At 37.1% G+C, this 14,796-nt stretch overlaps 1 protein-coding gene across 4 annotated transcripts in view; it reads left to right on the top strand.

Moving 5' to 3' along the window:
- The window catches only part of LRP6 (LDL receptor related protein 6), a 175,729-nt gene that overhangs the window by 158,042 nt on the left and 2,891 nt on the right, over positions 1-14,796 (top strand). For all 4 annotated transcript variants that reach the window (XM_059935320.1, XM_059935319.1, XM_059935318.1 and 1 more), the window contains 6 exons: positions 1,190-1,315; positions 5,790-6,026; positions 6,702-6,812; positions 10,501-10,731; positions 12,682-12,818; positions 13,475-13,572. In XM_059935320.1, the coding sequence (XP_059791303.1) occupies positions 1,190-1,315; positions 5,790-6,026; positions 6,702-6,812; positions 10,501-10,731; positions 12,682-12,818; positions 13,475-13,572 (940 nt within the window). The remainder of the gene's footprint in view (positions 1-1,189; positions 1,316-5,789; positions 6,027-6,701; positions 6,813-10,500; positions 10,732-12,681; positions 12,819-13,474; positions 13,573-14,796) is intronic.

Below are 14,796 nucleotides of genomic sequence, written 5' to 3'. Positions count from 1 at the left end.
ATATAATGGCTAGGTTATTTATTCAGTTGAGATGAACATTTTATTGCAGAAAAATCTCAATGAAGGTTTTCAGAATTTCAGGGGGAATATCTTTAAAATTTAACATTTAAATATGGGTTTATATTTAGAAAAACTTTTTTTTTCAAATTTCTAATAACATTAAAGAAAATGGGATTGCTGTTTATGAAAAGTGTCATGAATTAAAAGGTTGAGAAACTGCTATATAGGTTGTACATCCTAATACAAGGACTGGGGTGTCTGCTTTGTGTGATACTACACATATGTGCAGTATCACACATCTGCTCATTTGTACAGAGCTGGCTCCCTCAATCTCATCAACACATACTGAAGCAGGATTGATGTGTTACTGAGAAAAGAGTCACATAATAAATGGGTGGCTACTGGGATGACACCTGTCAAGTTGCTTTTGACACGAGCTAAGTAGCAAAGTCAAAACAATGATTTCATTAAATACAACTTACGAGACAGACTTTGAAATGTGCCTGACAGTGTATTTATTTAATTTAACCCAAATATGAGGAAATTAAACATTTGTAACATTGCAAGTTCTTTTGCAGTTGACCAAGCAAATAATTTTGATTGTCTCTGGGTGGTTAGATTCACATGAACTTGTTTTTTCTTCTAATAACTCTAATTTTCAGCAGGTTCCTCATTGGAGTATACTTTTTGAGTGAAATCATCTTATCTCTCAGAAAGGTAGAATTTCGGAGTTAAAAATCTTTAGAAGAGTTTTTATATTTTAAAGAGAATAATATCCAAGTTTCAGCATTCTCCCTAGCAATTTTTTTAGTTTGAATAATCAGATTTTCTTATTCACAAAAATTAACATGAGCTGTACCGTTACCTTACTTTAAATAGTGTAAAATATTTTATGTATAAATATGTAAAGACAGTGGTTAGATATAAGTATTTTGTGTTTTAAATTGTTATCCTCCTTGTAGATTGTGTAGGGATGGGGTGAGAAATTATATTGTGTGGAAATAAAATTCAAAGGGATTTTACATTTGGTTTTGTTGGTAACTCAAAAATAATTGATTTTGGCTGGGCTGTTCTTCCTTCTTCCTCCCTCCCTTCCTTTTCTTTTTCCGTTCTTTCTTTTTCTTTCCTTTCTTTTTTCTCTTCTCTTCTCTGCTCTTCTTCTCTTCTCTCTTCTCTCTTCTCTTTGCAGGACAGCACCCTTGTACTCAGGATAATGGTGGCTGTTCACATATTTGTCTTGTAAAGGGAGATGGTACTACAAGGTGCTCCTGCCCCATGCACTTGGTTCTGCTTCAAGATGAGCTACTATGTGGAGGTAAATATGTTATTATTTTTTTCTGAAAGTCTAAATGCCAATCATGTTCCAAAACTTAGTCTAGCATTCTTTGATTTGACAGTGAAATTGCTTTCTCCTAACTTGATTGCTCACTTATATTTCATTTTCTGCACTATACTAGGCTTTTGGATTATTCTAAGAGTGAATTCATAATGACAAGTGATAGGTGTAACCCAACCCTGGGACTAAGGCAAAAGAGGAAACTCATAACTGTGAATGAGTCTATTTCCTAATAAAAAAGTAGCTTTTCCCACCCCAAAGGGTAACAAGGCGAATTAATTCTGCCTCCTATAGTCTCCATCCACTGAATCCTAGATTCTATCAGTTTATATTGTCATTGCTGGGAGTGTGTCCAGTGAAAAGAATACTCTTTTGTTCAGTTCTATCAGCAGTTCCCTGTTGTTTCTCTTACTTACCTAGTCAAAAAAAAAAAAAATTTTTTTTTTAAAGATATCACTGAGTAGTAATAATGTTGTAGTGAAATTGGTTCAGTCACTCATGGGACCATAAGAGATTGGTATATTCCTTTGTTAAAGCAAAGTATGGTAGCTTCAAATGCCATTATAATATTTATTCCCTTAATTCAGAAATTCTCCTCTCAGGGATGATTCTAAGTTAATTCAACTGAAGGAAAAAGACTATTCTCTACAGTGACAGAAATTTAAAAACAATTTCTAATGATAGGAAAGTTAGTAAAATAACTGAGTTTATATAGCTATTAAACATTATGAGCATAAGCTGATGTAAAAATGTAGCCAAAATTTGCTGCAAGTGGAAAAAAAATATTAAAATTGCGTTTTCTACTATGATGAGAATTACGTAAAAAACGTATTTCTGTGAACAAAGATTGAAAGGGCTTACACTCAAAATATAAAAATTATTGATAAGATGGTATTATAAGAATATTTTATTCTTCTAACTTTCCTTTAAGTTTTTTTTTTTTAAATAAATAACATGTATTGAGTAGCAGCTATGAGGCACTCTGTTTGGACTGCAGAAGATTTGCAGCTCTTTGACACAGAGCATACAGTTTAGTCGGGGAGATCAGATATGTGCATAGTAAAAGTTAAGCTCTGGTACTTGAAGTATCTCTCCCCAAAATAGCAGGCATTACACAACAATGTGAATATATTTAATGCCACTGAACTGTATATTTTTAAATGGCTAAAGTGGTAAACTTGTTACATATATTTTACCACAATTAAAAAAAAAAAAAAAGCAAGTGTTTCCATGTCAGGGTGCCAGATTATTGCTCTAATAAGGCAAATCCTAGAAAAATATGCCTTTGTGTAATGATAACGTAGGTAAAACTGAATCAAAGATACCACCTTTCATTTAGAAAATGTCCTGTAAAAGACCAGTGTTTTTTTCCTTCACATTTATTGATTGTTTTTAATGTATATATTAAATGCATAGTTTTATTAAATGCATAGTTTTTAACAAATGTGTACAATGGTGTTACCAACACCCAAATCTAGACATACGGTGTTTTCATTAAGAAAAGCTCCCTGTGTTCTAGCAGCCAGTTCTCTTCCAGAAGTAACCACTTTTTAAATTTTCATCCTCATAGTTTAGCTTTGCCTGTTTTTGAACTTTATATAAGGAATCATGACGTACGTACTCTATGTCTGGATTCTCTTGCTTAATATAATATTTTTGAGATTCATCCTTATAGTGGAGTGCATCAGTCATTTTTATCTTTTTATTGCTACGTAGTATGTTTCATTGTATAAATAAGCCACAGTTTATTATTCTTGTGTTGAGGGACATTTTAATTGTTTTCAGTTTTTGTTATTAAGAGTGAAACTGCAGTGGATGTTTTTATACAAGATTTTTCTTGTGACTTAACATTGATTTTACAATGGAGGTAAATGAAATACAGAATCTTAATTCCTCTGCTTGACATTCAAGATGTGTTTTCATTTCAGCCTATTTTACCAGCCCATCTCATTTGTATTTCTGCCCAGTCTGCTCACTTTATTTCTGTGTGGCTGTTTGGAGTTTGACATCACTGTGACATGTTCTGTTTTGTTTTGCTTCTGAGGATTTTCTTGTGGTATTTCAGGGATGTATTTTTCTTCTTGCCTGCGCATCCTCAATCTCTCGTTTTCAAGGTGCAGCTGATGAGTCTTCCTCATGATCTTTGAAACCCTCACTAGCGGTTACTGTTGTCCCTTTTTCTGAATTGTAGCACTTGTTAGCACCATGCAGCTCAGAGTTACATAATCATTTGTTTTATATTCATTAGTGTGTTCCTAGCCCCAACCAAAGTAAAAGCTCTTTAAGGACATGGACCATATTTTATGTATTTTTATTCTCCATATGATCTGTTACAGTGCTCTATACATAATAGGCTCAAATTTCCTCTAAAAAATCCCTCAAATTCTCCATGTAAAATGTTCACTTATAATCTCTATTCTCTATCCAATATTCTCTATTTTAAGGATAAAAGGTTTTCTGATCCATAGTCATATAATAAAGTTGTGTTCTCTAGAGAATTTACTAACAGATAAGTTTTTAAAAGGAGTCAGTGGGCTAGTGGTACAGTAGTAAAGGCAATGGGCTAAAAGTAAGGAGACTGCCCTTCTAGTCCTCTTTTTTTTTTTAATCACCCTTGTTCATAGGAAGCTCTTTGACCTTGGTGATCCACTTAGCCTCTCTGAACCTCAGTTTCTTCATTTGCAAAACAAAGGAATTCAGATTGAATGACAGTTCTCAAACTGGTCTCAGCATATTTTTACATTTTAAAGAACTGCTGAGGAGAGCTTTTGTTTGCATAGGTTATATTTATCTGTATTTACCTTAGTAGGATTTGAAACCAAGAACTTTAAAAAATATTTGTTAAAAAATAACAATAATAAACCTTTACATGTTCTTAAGTTAAAACTGTTAAGAAAATTAACTGTATTTTCTAAAGCAAAATCATTTTAGTGAGAAATATGGCATTATTTTTACATTTTTGTAAATCTCTTTAATGTTGGGCTAGATTCTCATGTCTACTTCTGCATTCAGTCTGTTGTAGTACATAGTTTTGTTGAAGTACATGAAGAAATTTGGCCTCATACAGATATGAGGAAAATGGAGGACTATAACATAGCCTTTTCAAATAATTATGTACATTCATCTTGAATTCTACACCAAATCTTGACAAGTGGTCGTTTTCTATAGGTTTAGTTGTAATGTGGAATTTGAAACCATATCAGTTCACTTTTCATAGTCTCTTATGTTGAAATCTGTTAATTTATCTTGTGCTCAGAATGGATATTTTACCCATGCACTATTTTGTAACCTTACACGTTGGTCATTTGGAAATATTAGAATTCCACTCAGAAATTCCCAGATCTTCAGATTTTGATGCGTTTCATTATACAGTATCGAAAAAAATAACATTAATATTACCACCAATCTCATCATAAAAATATTTAAGTACTAGGAGTCTGTCAAGTTTACAGTTTTGGATATAGGTCTTCCAAAATTATAATTTCTGATTGAAAGTTCCAGTGTTATAATTTGCCACAGAAGTACAGTGTTATGATTTGCTATTGTTTTCCTTGAAATAATTGACTCACTGGTTCATCTTTTTAAAACTTCCTGCCAAATACCCAAGTGCAACTATCGATAGTTTATCTGTCAGTTGTTCTTTCACATCAGAAGGGTGTCCCATTTTAGGTTGCGTTTATAGCTCAGAATGCTTTCCCTTAAGAAACCATCATGCTGAGGTATGCAACGCGAGCTTTATACATGCTTCCCATTTTGTCAGACGGTATTGAGGAGACATGTACTCAAAGAATTGATTTTAATGGAATTAATATTTTTACTGATTCATCAAGAACATTCTTAAATGAAACTGGCTTCCCCAATGCCCCCCACCCCGTATGTATGTGACTATGTAGAATGCATTGACTACTAGTACAGTTTGGTGCCATTGCCTTGAATCTGCTAAGGTGCCAAGAGTTTTACCCACCATTCCTTTTGTGGCACCAGTGCAAGTGACATGTTAATATTATTATAAAATAGTTTTTGTCAATTCCCTGAAAGAGGTCGCAGGTTAGGAACCCCCAGGGGTTTGTGGACCATTATTTGAGAACCTCAGGGCTAGAAAAGTAATGAATTCTAAGGTAACTTTAAAATATTTGGAGGTCGATGATTATAGTGATGATTCCTAGGTTATGTGTGAGATTATAACGGATTGCAAATACAGTAATCCTACTTGAATTATAGTATATGAGAAAACTTCTGCCTTAATAGTTTTGCAAGTTAGTGCATCTAAATGAAGTACTGTAAAAATTATATTTCTTCTCTGATTCGGTGAGACACTTTACAGATTTTATCTATTATGAAGTGTTTTGTACATGCTAATTATTAAATGGGCTTCTCTCAGGTGTAAATGTTTGTACCTCTGTGTGACGGTGATTGTGTTTTTGTCACTCCCCTCCCCCTTGTTCATCTGAAGAACCCCCAACATGTTCTCCTCAGCAGTTTACTTGTTTCACGGGAGAAATTGACTGTATCCCTGTGGCTTGGCGGTGCGATGGGTTTACTGAGTGTGAAGATCACAGTGATGAGCTCAATTGTCCTGTGTGCTCAGAGTCCCAGTTCCAGTGTGCCAGTGGGCAGTGTATTGACGGTGCCCTGAGATGCAATGGAGATGCCAACTGCCAGGATAAGTCAGATGAGAAGAGTTGTGAAGGTATCCGAAACCCCTAGGCCTGGTTATGGAGTCCTTTTTCAATTAAGTTGTTTGAAATTCAGAGTATTGCTTTGGCTCATTCAGTGGTAGATTTGGGGTTTTTCAAGTGTATTTGACTTTATTATTTCTAAACATAGTAGCATGTTCTAAATTGTTTTAATTCACTTAACATGCGTAAGGTTTATACACGTTAATAAGCTTTGCAAGTTGAGAAATGAGGCCAAAACATTAGACCTTCAGTATGTAAAACTAGTCCTTGTTTCCAGTGAGCTCTCAGTTAGTGGATTTATTTATTACAACGTAAAATAATTTCATATTTTCTTCTTTTATCTGCTAACCTTTAACACAGTAAAAAACAACCACGACAAAAACAAAAAACAAACAAATTCTCTGGAAATTTTTAGTGTCCAGAAATGCATGTAGAATTCTTTAATTCTTGACAGAATTATTAGTGAAAGATGAAATTTAGCGTAAAGGACAAAATAGGAAGTTTTGTGCTGGATTCCTTTGTCTTTTCTCTGGACCAGTTGAAATCCCCAGAGAATAATTTGTAAGTTTTCTCTAAAAGTCTAATTTGTTTTTCATTTGCACCCAGAAAGCACTTTTTGACTTTTGCCAGAGTTTACCTTTACATGGTAGCAAAAATAAGAAAACTATTTGCATTTTTTTCCTCAGTGCTTTGTTTAATTGATCAATTCCGCTGTGCCAATGGTCAGTGCATTGGAAAACACAAGAAATGTGATCATAATTTAGATTGCAGCGACAAATCAGATGAACTGGATTGTTGTAAGTATGACTAAAACCATGTTTATTACTCTTAAGGGAGAATTTTTAAAGTACTTTTCCTTTTCTTTATGTGTGAGGTTCACTTACAACCAGTATTTCCTTATTAAGAAACAAGTTATTTAGTTAGTTATTTGTACCAGGGATTTCTTACGTTTTATATTTAATAATTTCTTAAAGACAGTAGTTTTCTTATGTACAAAAATCTTCACAGAAACGTTTAGGAAAGAATATTGTTTTGCCAAAACTAAAGTTAGGAAATTCTCAGTTTAGATATGTAGAAATCAATCAGTGGTCTAAACTTAAGAGTTTCTGAACATTGGTCCACGTTTAAAATCTCCCATTTTTCTTCTGGGTAATTTTCTACCAGTCTCTCAGTGACTTTAAGAGCTTCCTTAAAATGCAGCCTGAGGCTACTTGAGCCACCATACACCCCTAGGTCTAGAGACCTTAGGCTAAATAACCTGTATTTCTTCAGGGTTCATAACTATTGACTAATGTCCTACCATAAAATATATCCCAAATTGACAAACAGTTCTGAATGGAATTCAACACAAGCCAGGTCTACCTACCCTGGTTTTGTGGAGTTTAGACAGAACTCATTTTAAAGCTCTTTAATCTTAACAAAGACTTTAAGCTGCTACTTTTACAAAATTCAAATGGGAGACTCACTAAAATTTTTGGAAACTATTCATTTATTCAGCAAACATGTGCTGAATACCTACTGTGTGCTGAGGATGCATGGTACCTGTACCAAGGTTCTCAAAGTCCTCTGTGGTTGGAGGTAGTAGTAAGAAGAGGGATTTTAAAGCCAGGCAGAGATGGATTTGAATTCTAACTTCACCGCTTACCAGCATTTATTTGCTCTTGTTAGGCCTCAGTTTCTCCATCTTTAAAATGAAGATAATATTTAGCATGGCTGTTGTGAGAAAATTAAATGATTTAATGTATATAAAACATACAGCTTGGCTCATAGTAGGTACTTGATAAAGGAGTGTGATAAGTGATATTAAATGTGCTATAGTAGAACTCTATACAAGGATTAGCACAAAGAAGAGAGTAGTCAGATCTTTAGGAATGAAGATGGGGTTCATCAGGGAAAACGTCTTAGAAAAGTGGTGCATAAGGTTGGTGGGTGTTGGTCGGTGAATAGCGTTACTTATGCGGATAAGTGGAGAGATTGCATTCCAGGCAGAGGGACTGTCCTGTCCTGCTCAAAGCCAGAGCGAAACAAGCACCTTTGAGAAGTTACATGTAAACTGGCCTGCCAAAATACAGGCTCCTGTCGTGAGGGGTGTCAGCTGGAGATAGCATATGTAAAGGTGAGATCACGAAGGATTCTGCTTTTCCTCTAACGAGTCTAGACAGTACTCCAGAATAATGGTGAGCCATTGAGAGACTTAAGTGAAGGACTGGCACGGCTCCGTAATCGTGAAAGCTGTAAAGCGGACGCACTGGAGGTGATAAGATTATGGCAGGGAGATTGTTTAGATTGGTTCTAGATTTGAAAATCTTTTGACCACATCAAGAGGAATACAAAGATGTGAGGACACACAAATGAGAATGTCATACAACAGTATTTACCTATATTGTGTGGAACGCATTCTGAAGTTTTCTGTTTCAAAATGCTGGTTTCAACCCACTAAGTTGTTTTTACCATCTAATGACTTGCAGCCTATAATTTTATAATGCTTTGGAGGCTATTGTAGTTCCAGCAGAAGACGGTGGAGGTCTAAATCAAGGGGAGCAGTGGTGGTGGAAAGGAGGGAGTGGATAGGTTTCAAAGTTATTCCAGAAATAGAATAAAAAGGGTTTGGTAACCACTTAGAGTTGATAAGTCTAGGTTGACTCACAGGTTACCTCATTGAGTGACTGGAGTCATAGACTAGAATATATGGCAGAGACTAAGAACCCAAGTATCGTTTTGTATCTTGACTGTGGATGTCATGTTTAGCTGATGTAGATTTTTAGTTTTATTTTTGTTTTAAATTTAATTTAAATTCCTTTAATTTGCTACAGGTGCCATCATTTATTTATGATCTACCTTACCCCTGGAATCTAGGAAACATTGACAAATGATGGTGACTGCGAGTTCAGTTTGGATTATGTTGCATTAAAGTTGCCCATTGAGTATCCTATTGTAGCTATTCAGAAAGTTAACTATATGGGTCTGTAGCTCAAGAGAGATGGGCTTTTTAGTTTATTAATGTTAATCACAGCTGAGGCAGTAGACGAAATCTCCTAGGGAGAGTAAGCAGCGGAGGAAAATAGCAGGTGGTAGACAGAACTCTGGGAAGCACCTGCACTTGAGGCAGACAGAAGAGAATGAAGCCGACAAGAGGAAACAGAACAAATGATCAGATGGTAAAACTGAGAGAGTGGTATCTTGGAAGGATCAGGCATTTTTGAGAAGAAAACGGGTCAGCAGTATCGAATGCAGAGAAATGTCAGTGAGAAGAAGAGTTTATTGACTATGGCAAATAGGAGAACTTTGACCTTTGCAGACTAGTTTCATTGTGGTGGTGAGGACAGAAGTCTAATTTCAGTGAGTTAAGATGTGACCCAGAGACTAAGAATTGGAGATGGTGAGTGTAAATGTTCTTTCTTGAAGGTTGGCGTTAGAGAGGAATGCCAGTGCGCTGAAAAAGAATGAGAAAGATGGGCTGTTGCTCACAAGGACTAAGGAGTCTGTGCCTCCGAGTCCATAGGTGGTAATATGGGACTGGCAGCCCCTACGTATTATGTAACTTAGTGATGTTGTTTTCTCTCATTTCTTGGATTTAATCATAGGGTGAGTTAGCTGTGTGGATGGGCGCTTTTGAGGCAAGATGAAGCAGAAGGAAGGTTTTTAAAGGATCTGCAATTGTGAAATATAGTCTGACTATTCAGAATGGAAGGATTTTCCTTCTGAATAGAAGAGTAATGCTCTGAATCTGATGAGCCCTTTTGCTGTTTCCCTCTACCTCTAATATTGATGCCCTCTGCTTCTAAAGCCTCAGATAGCTCAGGGATTCCATGAAGGTAGATGCCATGGGCATCTCATGCTCTGGCTTTTCCTTCTGAGTCCTCGGGTACTCAAGTATCAGAGACCTTATATTCCTTGCCCTCAGGCAACTAGACTCACCCTTAAGGCAGCAGTATATGGGGCCTGAGAGCTAATGCTCATCTGTAGCTTCTACTTTCTCTTCACCAGGCCTAAATGTCACTTTTCAGACCTAAAATCAAGCTCAGAGCTGATTTTGGCTTCTTTACCATTCCAGGTAAAACATTTGATGACTTTTCCAGGTCCATCCCTTCTGACCCTAAAATTTTCTCTGAAATTCCAAAGTAACCTTATTGATTTTTATGATATACAGAATGAAGTAGGATAGATTTTATCTATATATGTGGTTTTAAGCTTCTTAGTGGTGTTTAAATCTATAATTAACATTTTTGTTATTGATTTACAATTATACTTCCCAATGTATTGTTCTATGTCTGTTTTCACTTAAGGATAATTCGTTTTGATTCCTAACAATGACGTTTATGTATATATCCATGGGGCATGATGTATATGTATTCATAAAAGAGAAAAGTGTTTATGAGTTGTCTTCATTAGCCTCACATTCTGCTTGCAAGCCCTCTTTTTAATTACTATTTTGAACCTACAGTTGTTTTTCCATTATATAACTGTACTGCATTCCCATTTTAGATCCAACTGAGGAGCCAGCACCACAGGCCACCAATACAGTTGGTTCAGTTATTGGAGTAATTGTTACCATTTTTGTGTCTGGAACCATCTACTTTATTTGCCAGAGGATGTTGTGTCCACGTATGAAGGGCGATGGGGAAACCATGACTAATGACTATGTAGTTCATGGACCAGCTTCTGTGCCCCTTGGTTATGTGCCACACCCAAGCTCTTTGTCAGGATCTCTTCCAGGTAAGCTGAGGCTGATCCATTGAGAGTCAAGTCTTGGGTCCTGGCAAGATTGCCACGTTTCCATGATGGAAACAGAATACTGCCTACAGTCTATTTCAACGTAGACTGCTTTGGGTTTAAACAATTATAAGAACAAATGTTCTCTTTTACTTTTAGCACCTTCTCTTTACACAGAAGTCCTTAGGTATGGTTTGGTAGAAATTGCCAAAGGATATAAAGCAAATATATGTACATACAAGCATTTATATATAATACATTTACTGCATATACTGCGTTTCTGGATGTGCTCTACTGAAAATGAATCAACTGGTCATTTGGTGAAAAGAGTCATAAACCACAGTTCTTTAGGTTCACTACCAAGAGACCTCAGTACTACGGAGCCCAGGAATTAAAGGAGGCCAAAAAGTGGATGAAGATTCCTTTTCAGCAAACAGAGATTTAGAAATACTTGAGTGAGAGCAGGGAGGTATATATCGTCTTATGTTTTCTCCTAACTTAGGTGATGACAGTGGGAGTAGGGTTTGTTCAAACATAGCCAAGTTGCCAGATGTTCTATACTTGGGAGAGACCATATTGCTCTAGGGACGTACAGCTTTCTTTTCTTTCTTTTTTTTTAAAATAAATTTATTTATTTATTTTTGGCTTCGTTGGGCCTTTGTTGCTGCGAGTGGGCTTTCTCTAGTTGTGGCGAACGGGGGCCACTCTTCGTTGCTGTGTGCAGGCTTCTCATTGCGGTGACCTCTCCCGCTGTGGAGCACGGGCTCTAGGCGCACGGGCTTCAGTAGTTGTGGCTCGCAGACTCCAGAGCACAGGCTCAGTAGCTGTGGCTCACAGGCCTATCTGCTCCGCGGCATGTGGGATCCTCCCGGACCAGGGCTCGAACCCGTGTCCCCTGCATTGGCAGGCGGATTCTCAACCGCTGCGCCACCAGGGAAGCCCCAGCTTTCTTTTCAATCCATTTTGGTACCCTCAGTGAAAAGAAGCCTTTCTTGTAATAAATATGGAGAAAGAGATACCAGGCCAAGAGCCCTGTGAAAATAAGAACTTATTCTGGATGTTAATTCTAAGGAAACATGTGATTTTTAAAACTGTTAATGATTCCTTGTTACCATACCTGACTTTGTTAGTGGAATCTGGGAAGTCACTTTGAAAAAATGGAATTTCTTCTTTAGCATTATAGTTGTGATTCCAACAACATTTGCATCCAGTAGATAAAACAGTAATCTTCCATGCAGTGAATTTATGCCCTTAAAAATGGGTTTAGGGGCTTCCCTGGTGGCGCAGTGGTTGAGAATCTGCCTGCTAATGCAGGGGATGCGGGTTCGAGCCCTGGGAGGATCCCACATGCCGCGGAGCAACTAGGCCCGTGAGCCACAACTACTGAGCCTGCGCGTCTGGAGCCTGTGCCCCGCAATGGGAGGGGCCGCGATAGTGAGAGGCCCGTGCACCGCGATGAAGAGTGGCCCCCGCTTGCCGCAACTAGAGAAAGCCCTCGCACGAACCTAAGACCCAACACAGCCAAAAATAAAATAAATAAAATAAAGTAGCTAGAAAAAAAAAAATGGGTTTAGTTTTCTTCTGAGATCTGTTACTTAGTCTGCTCTGCTTTGCAGCCTCCACTCTCCACAGTTCTTTCTTTCTCAGATCCTCTAAGAGGTTGAAAACCTCTCAGTTTGAAGAGCTCTGCTTCCATTCTGGGGAAGAGGAAGGGCTGGGAGCTACTCGTGGCCTTGTTCTAGGCCAGCTCTCAATGGAAGTGTCCACTTCTAGGGAACATTTGTTCCTCTTTTCCGTTAAGTGTTTTCAATTATTATTGGGAAAAGAGGGCGTAAATTGTTTTAAAGCCAAACTATTTGACCTTTGGTATTTGTAATTCTAGTACTGAATAAAATTATTTCATGCATTTTTATACATCTTATTCAACTTCAGTATTATCCTCCTTCATTTTAGGAATGTCTCGAGGTAAATCAATGATAAGCTCCCTCAGTATCATGGGGGGAAGCAGTGGACCCCCTTATGACCGAGCTCATGTCACGGGAGCATCGTCCAGTAGTTCTTCAAGCACCAAAGGCACTTACTTCCCTGCGGTAAGCAGTCTCTTTTCCTTTGTTCACTTTGAATACTAAGAGAAACAGGATCTTAGATTTTTAATTTATTTAAATGTGGGTACTCAGCGATGGTAACATAAAAAGTTTTTTAGTATAGAATTTAGGTATATAAGGCTCAAAGGAATTACCACCACGTGAGCACTTAGAAATCTTTCTTTAAGTTTACTGTGTAGCAACCAGCATATTTGAAAACACTGACATTAATTTTATATACTGGGTAAAAGTAGAACTATTGAATAGTACCTCCTGAGAGGCTAAGGACTTTCATTCCATGACCTCCCAAGAGAAGAAGCACACCTGGTATTTCTCCTAAGTCAGTAATTTTTCTCTAAACATTTATAATTTAAAAAACTCAGAACCCAGTTGTGCTACACTTAAACCAGTGACTTGTAGATTACAGATTTCCTTCTCATCACCTGGTGCTTTTCAGCCATAATGAAATTGTGTCTTGGGGGGTGGAGAGCCACAGTCCTGAAGTACTGTTTTAGGTCAATTCTTTGAAACAGGATTGTGCTACTAGTGTAATGGAAAGGAATATGAACAGAGATGAAGGAAAAGAAGTTGAAAAAAGGCTAATAGTCTCTGTCTGGAGTAGACTATGCTTATTTCAATAATTTGATTATTTTTCCTTTTAGATTTTGAACCCTCCGCCATCCCCGGCCACAGAGCGATCACATTACACTATGGAATTTGGTTATTCTTCAAACAGTCCTTCCACTCATAGGTCCTACAGGTAATACACATCCTCCTCCAGCATAAATCGCAGTATTTATTAGAAGCAAGTGTTCTAGTTGTGAGTTTGCTGTAGCCCTGAATGAGTAGATGATGGTCACCAAGAGAGAACAGGCATCTTGTCTTGGTAATGCTGATATTGCCCCTACCACAAATCCTTTTCTTTCAGGGCATTATACTTTTTTAAAATTGAAGTATAGTTGATGTACAATACTATATAAGTTACAGGTGTACAGTATAGTGAGTCACAATTTTTAGGGGTTATACTCCATTTATAGTTATTATAAAATATTGGCTATTCCCTGTGTTGTACAATATATCCTTGTAGCTTATTTTATACCTAAAAGATGATACCTCTTATTCCCCTGCCCCTAAATTGCCCCCCCCCCCACTTCTCTCTCCCCAGTAGTAACCACTAGTTTGTTCTCTGTATCTGTGGGCCTGCTTCTTTTTTGTTATATTCACTAGTTTGTTGTATTTTTTAAATTCCACATATAATTGATATCATACAGTATTTGTCTTTCTCTGTCTGACTTATTTCACTTAGCTCAATACCCTCCAAGTCCATCCATGTTATTGCAAATGGCAAAATTTCTTTCTTTTTAATGGCTGAATAGTATTCCGTTGTGTGTGTGTGTGTGTGTGTGTGTGTGTGTATGTGTGTGTGTGTGTACCACATCTTCTTTATCCATTCATGTGTTGATGGACACTTAGGTTGCTTCCATATCTTGGCAATTGTAATAATGCTGCTGGGAACATTGGGGTGCACATATCTTTTTGAATTAGTGTTTCCATTTTTTCAGATATATACCCAGGAGTGGAATTGCTGGGTCATACGATAGTTCTATTTTAGTTTTTTGAGAAACCTCCATACTGTTTTCCACAGTGGCTGCATCAATTTGCATTCCCACTAACAGTATACAAGGGTTCCCTTTTCTCTACATCCTGCCAACATTTGTTATTTTTGTTCTTTCTGATGATAGCCCTTCTGACAGGTGTGAAGTGATACCTCATTGTGGTTTTGATTTGCATTTTGCTGATGATAGCAATGTCAAGCATCTTTTCATGTGCCTGTTGGCCATCTGCATTTCCTCTTTGGAGAAATGTCTGTTCGGGTCTTCAGGGCCCTATGCATTTTTTAAAGAGAGTCAAAAATGCTGTCTTTTAAAGTATTAAGGTAGAGCCCCCAGGCTTTGGCAGTATTCTAAGGAAGTTACCCCCCAAA

The sequence above is a fragment of the Balaenoptera ricei genome, chromosome 10, assembly GCF_028023285.1.
Source record: "Balaenoptera ricei isolate mBalRic1 chromosome 10, mBalRic1.hap2, whole genome shotgun sequence".
Classification (NCBI taxonomy): domain Eukaryota; kingdom Metazoa; phylum Chordata; class Mammalia; order Artiodactyla; family Balaenopteridae; genus Balaenoptera; species Balaenoptera ricei.
Note: the sequence above shows the minus strand (reverse complement) of the source record. Positions and strands in the feature narration are given on the sequence as shown.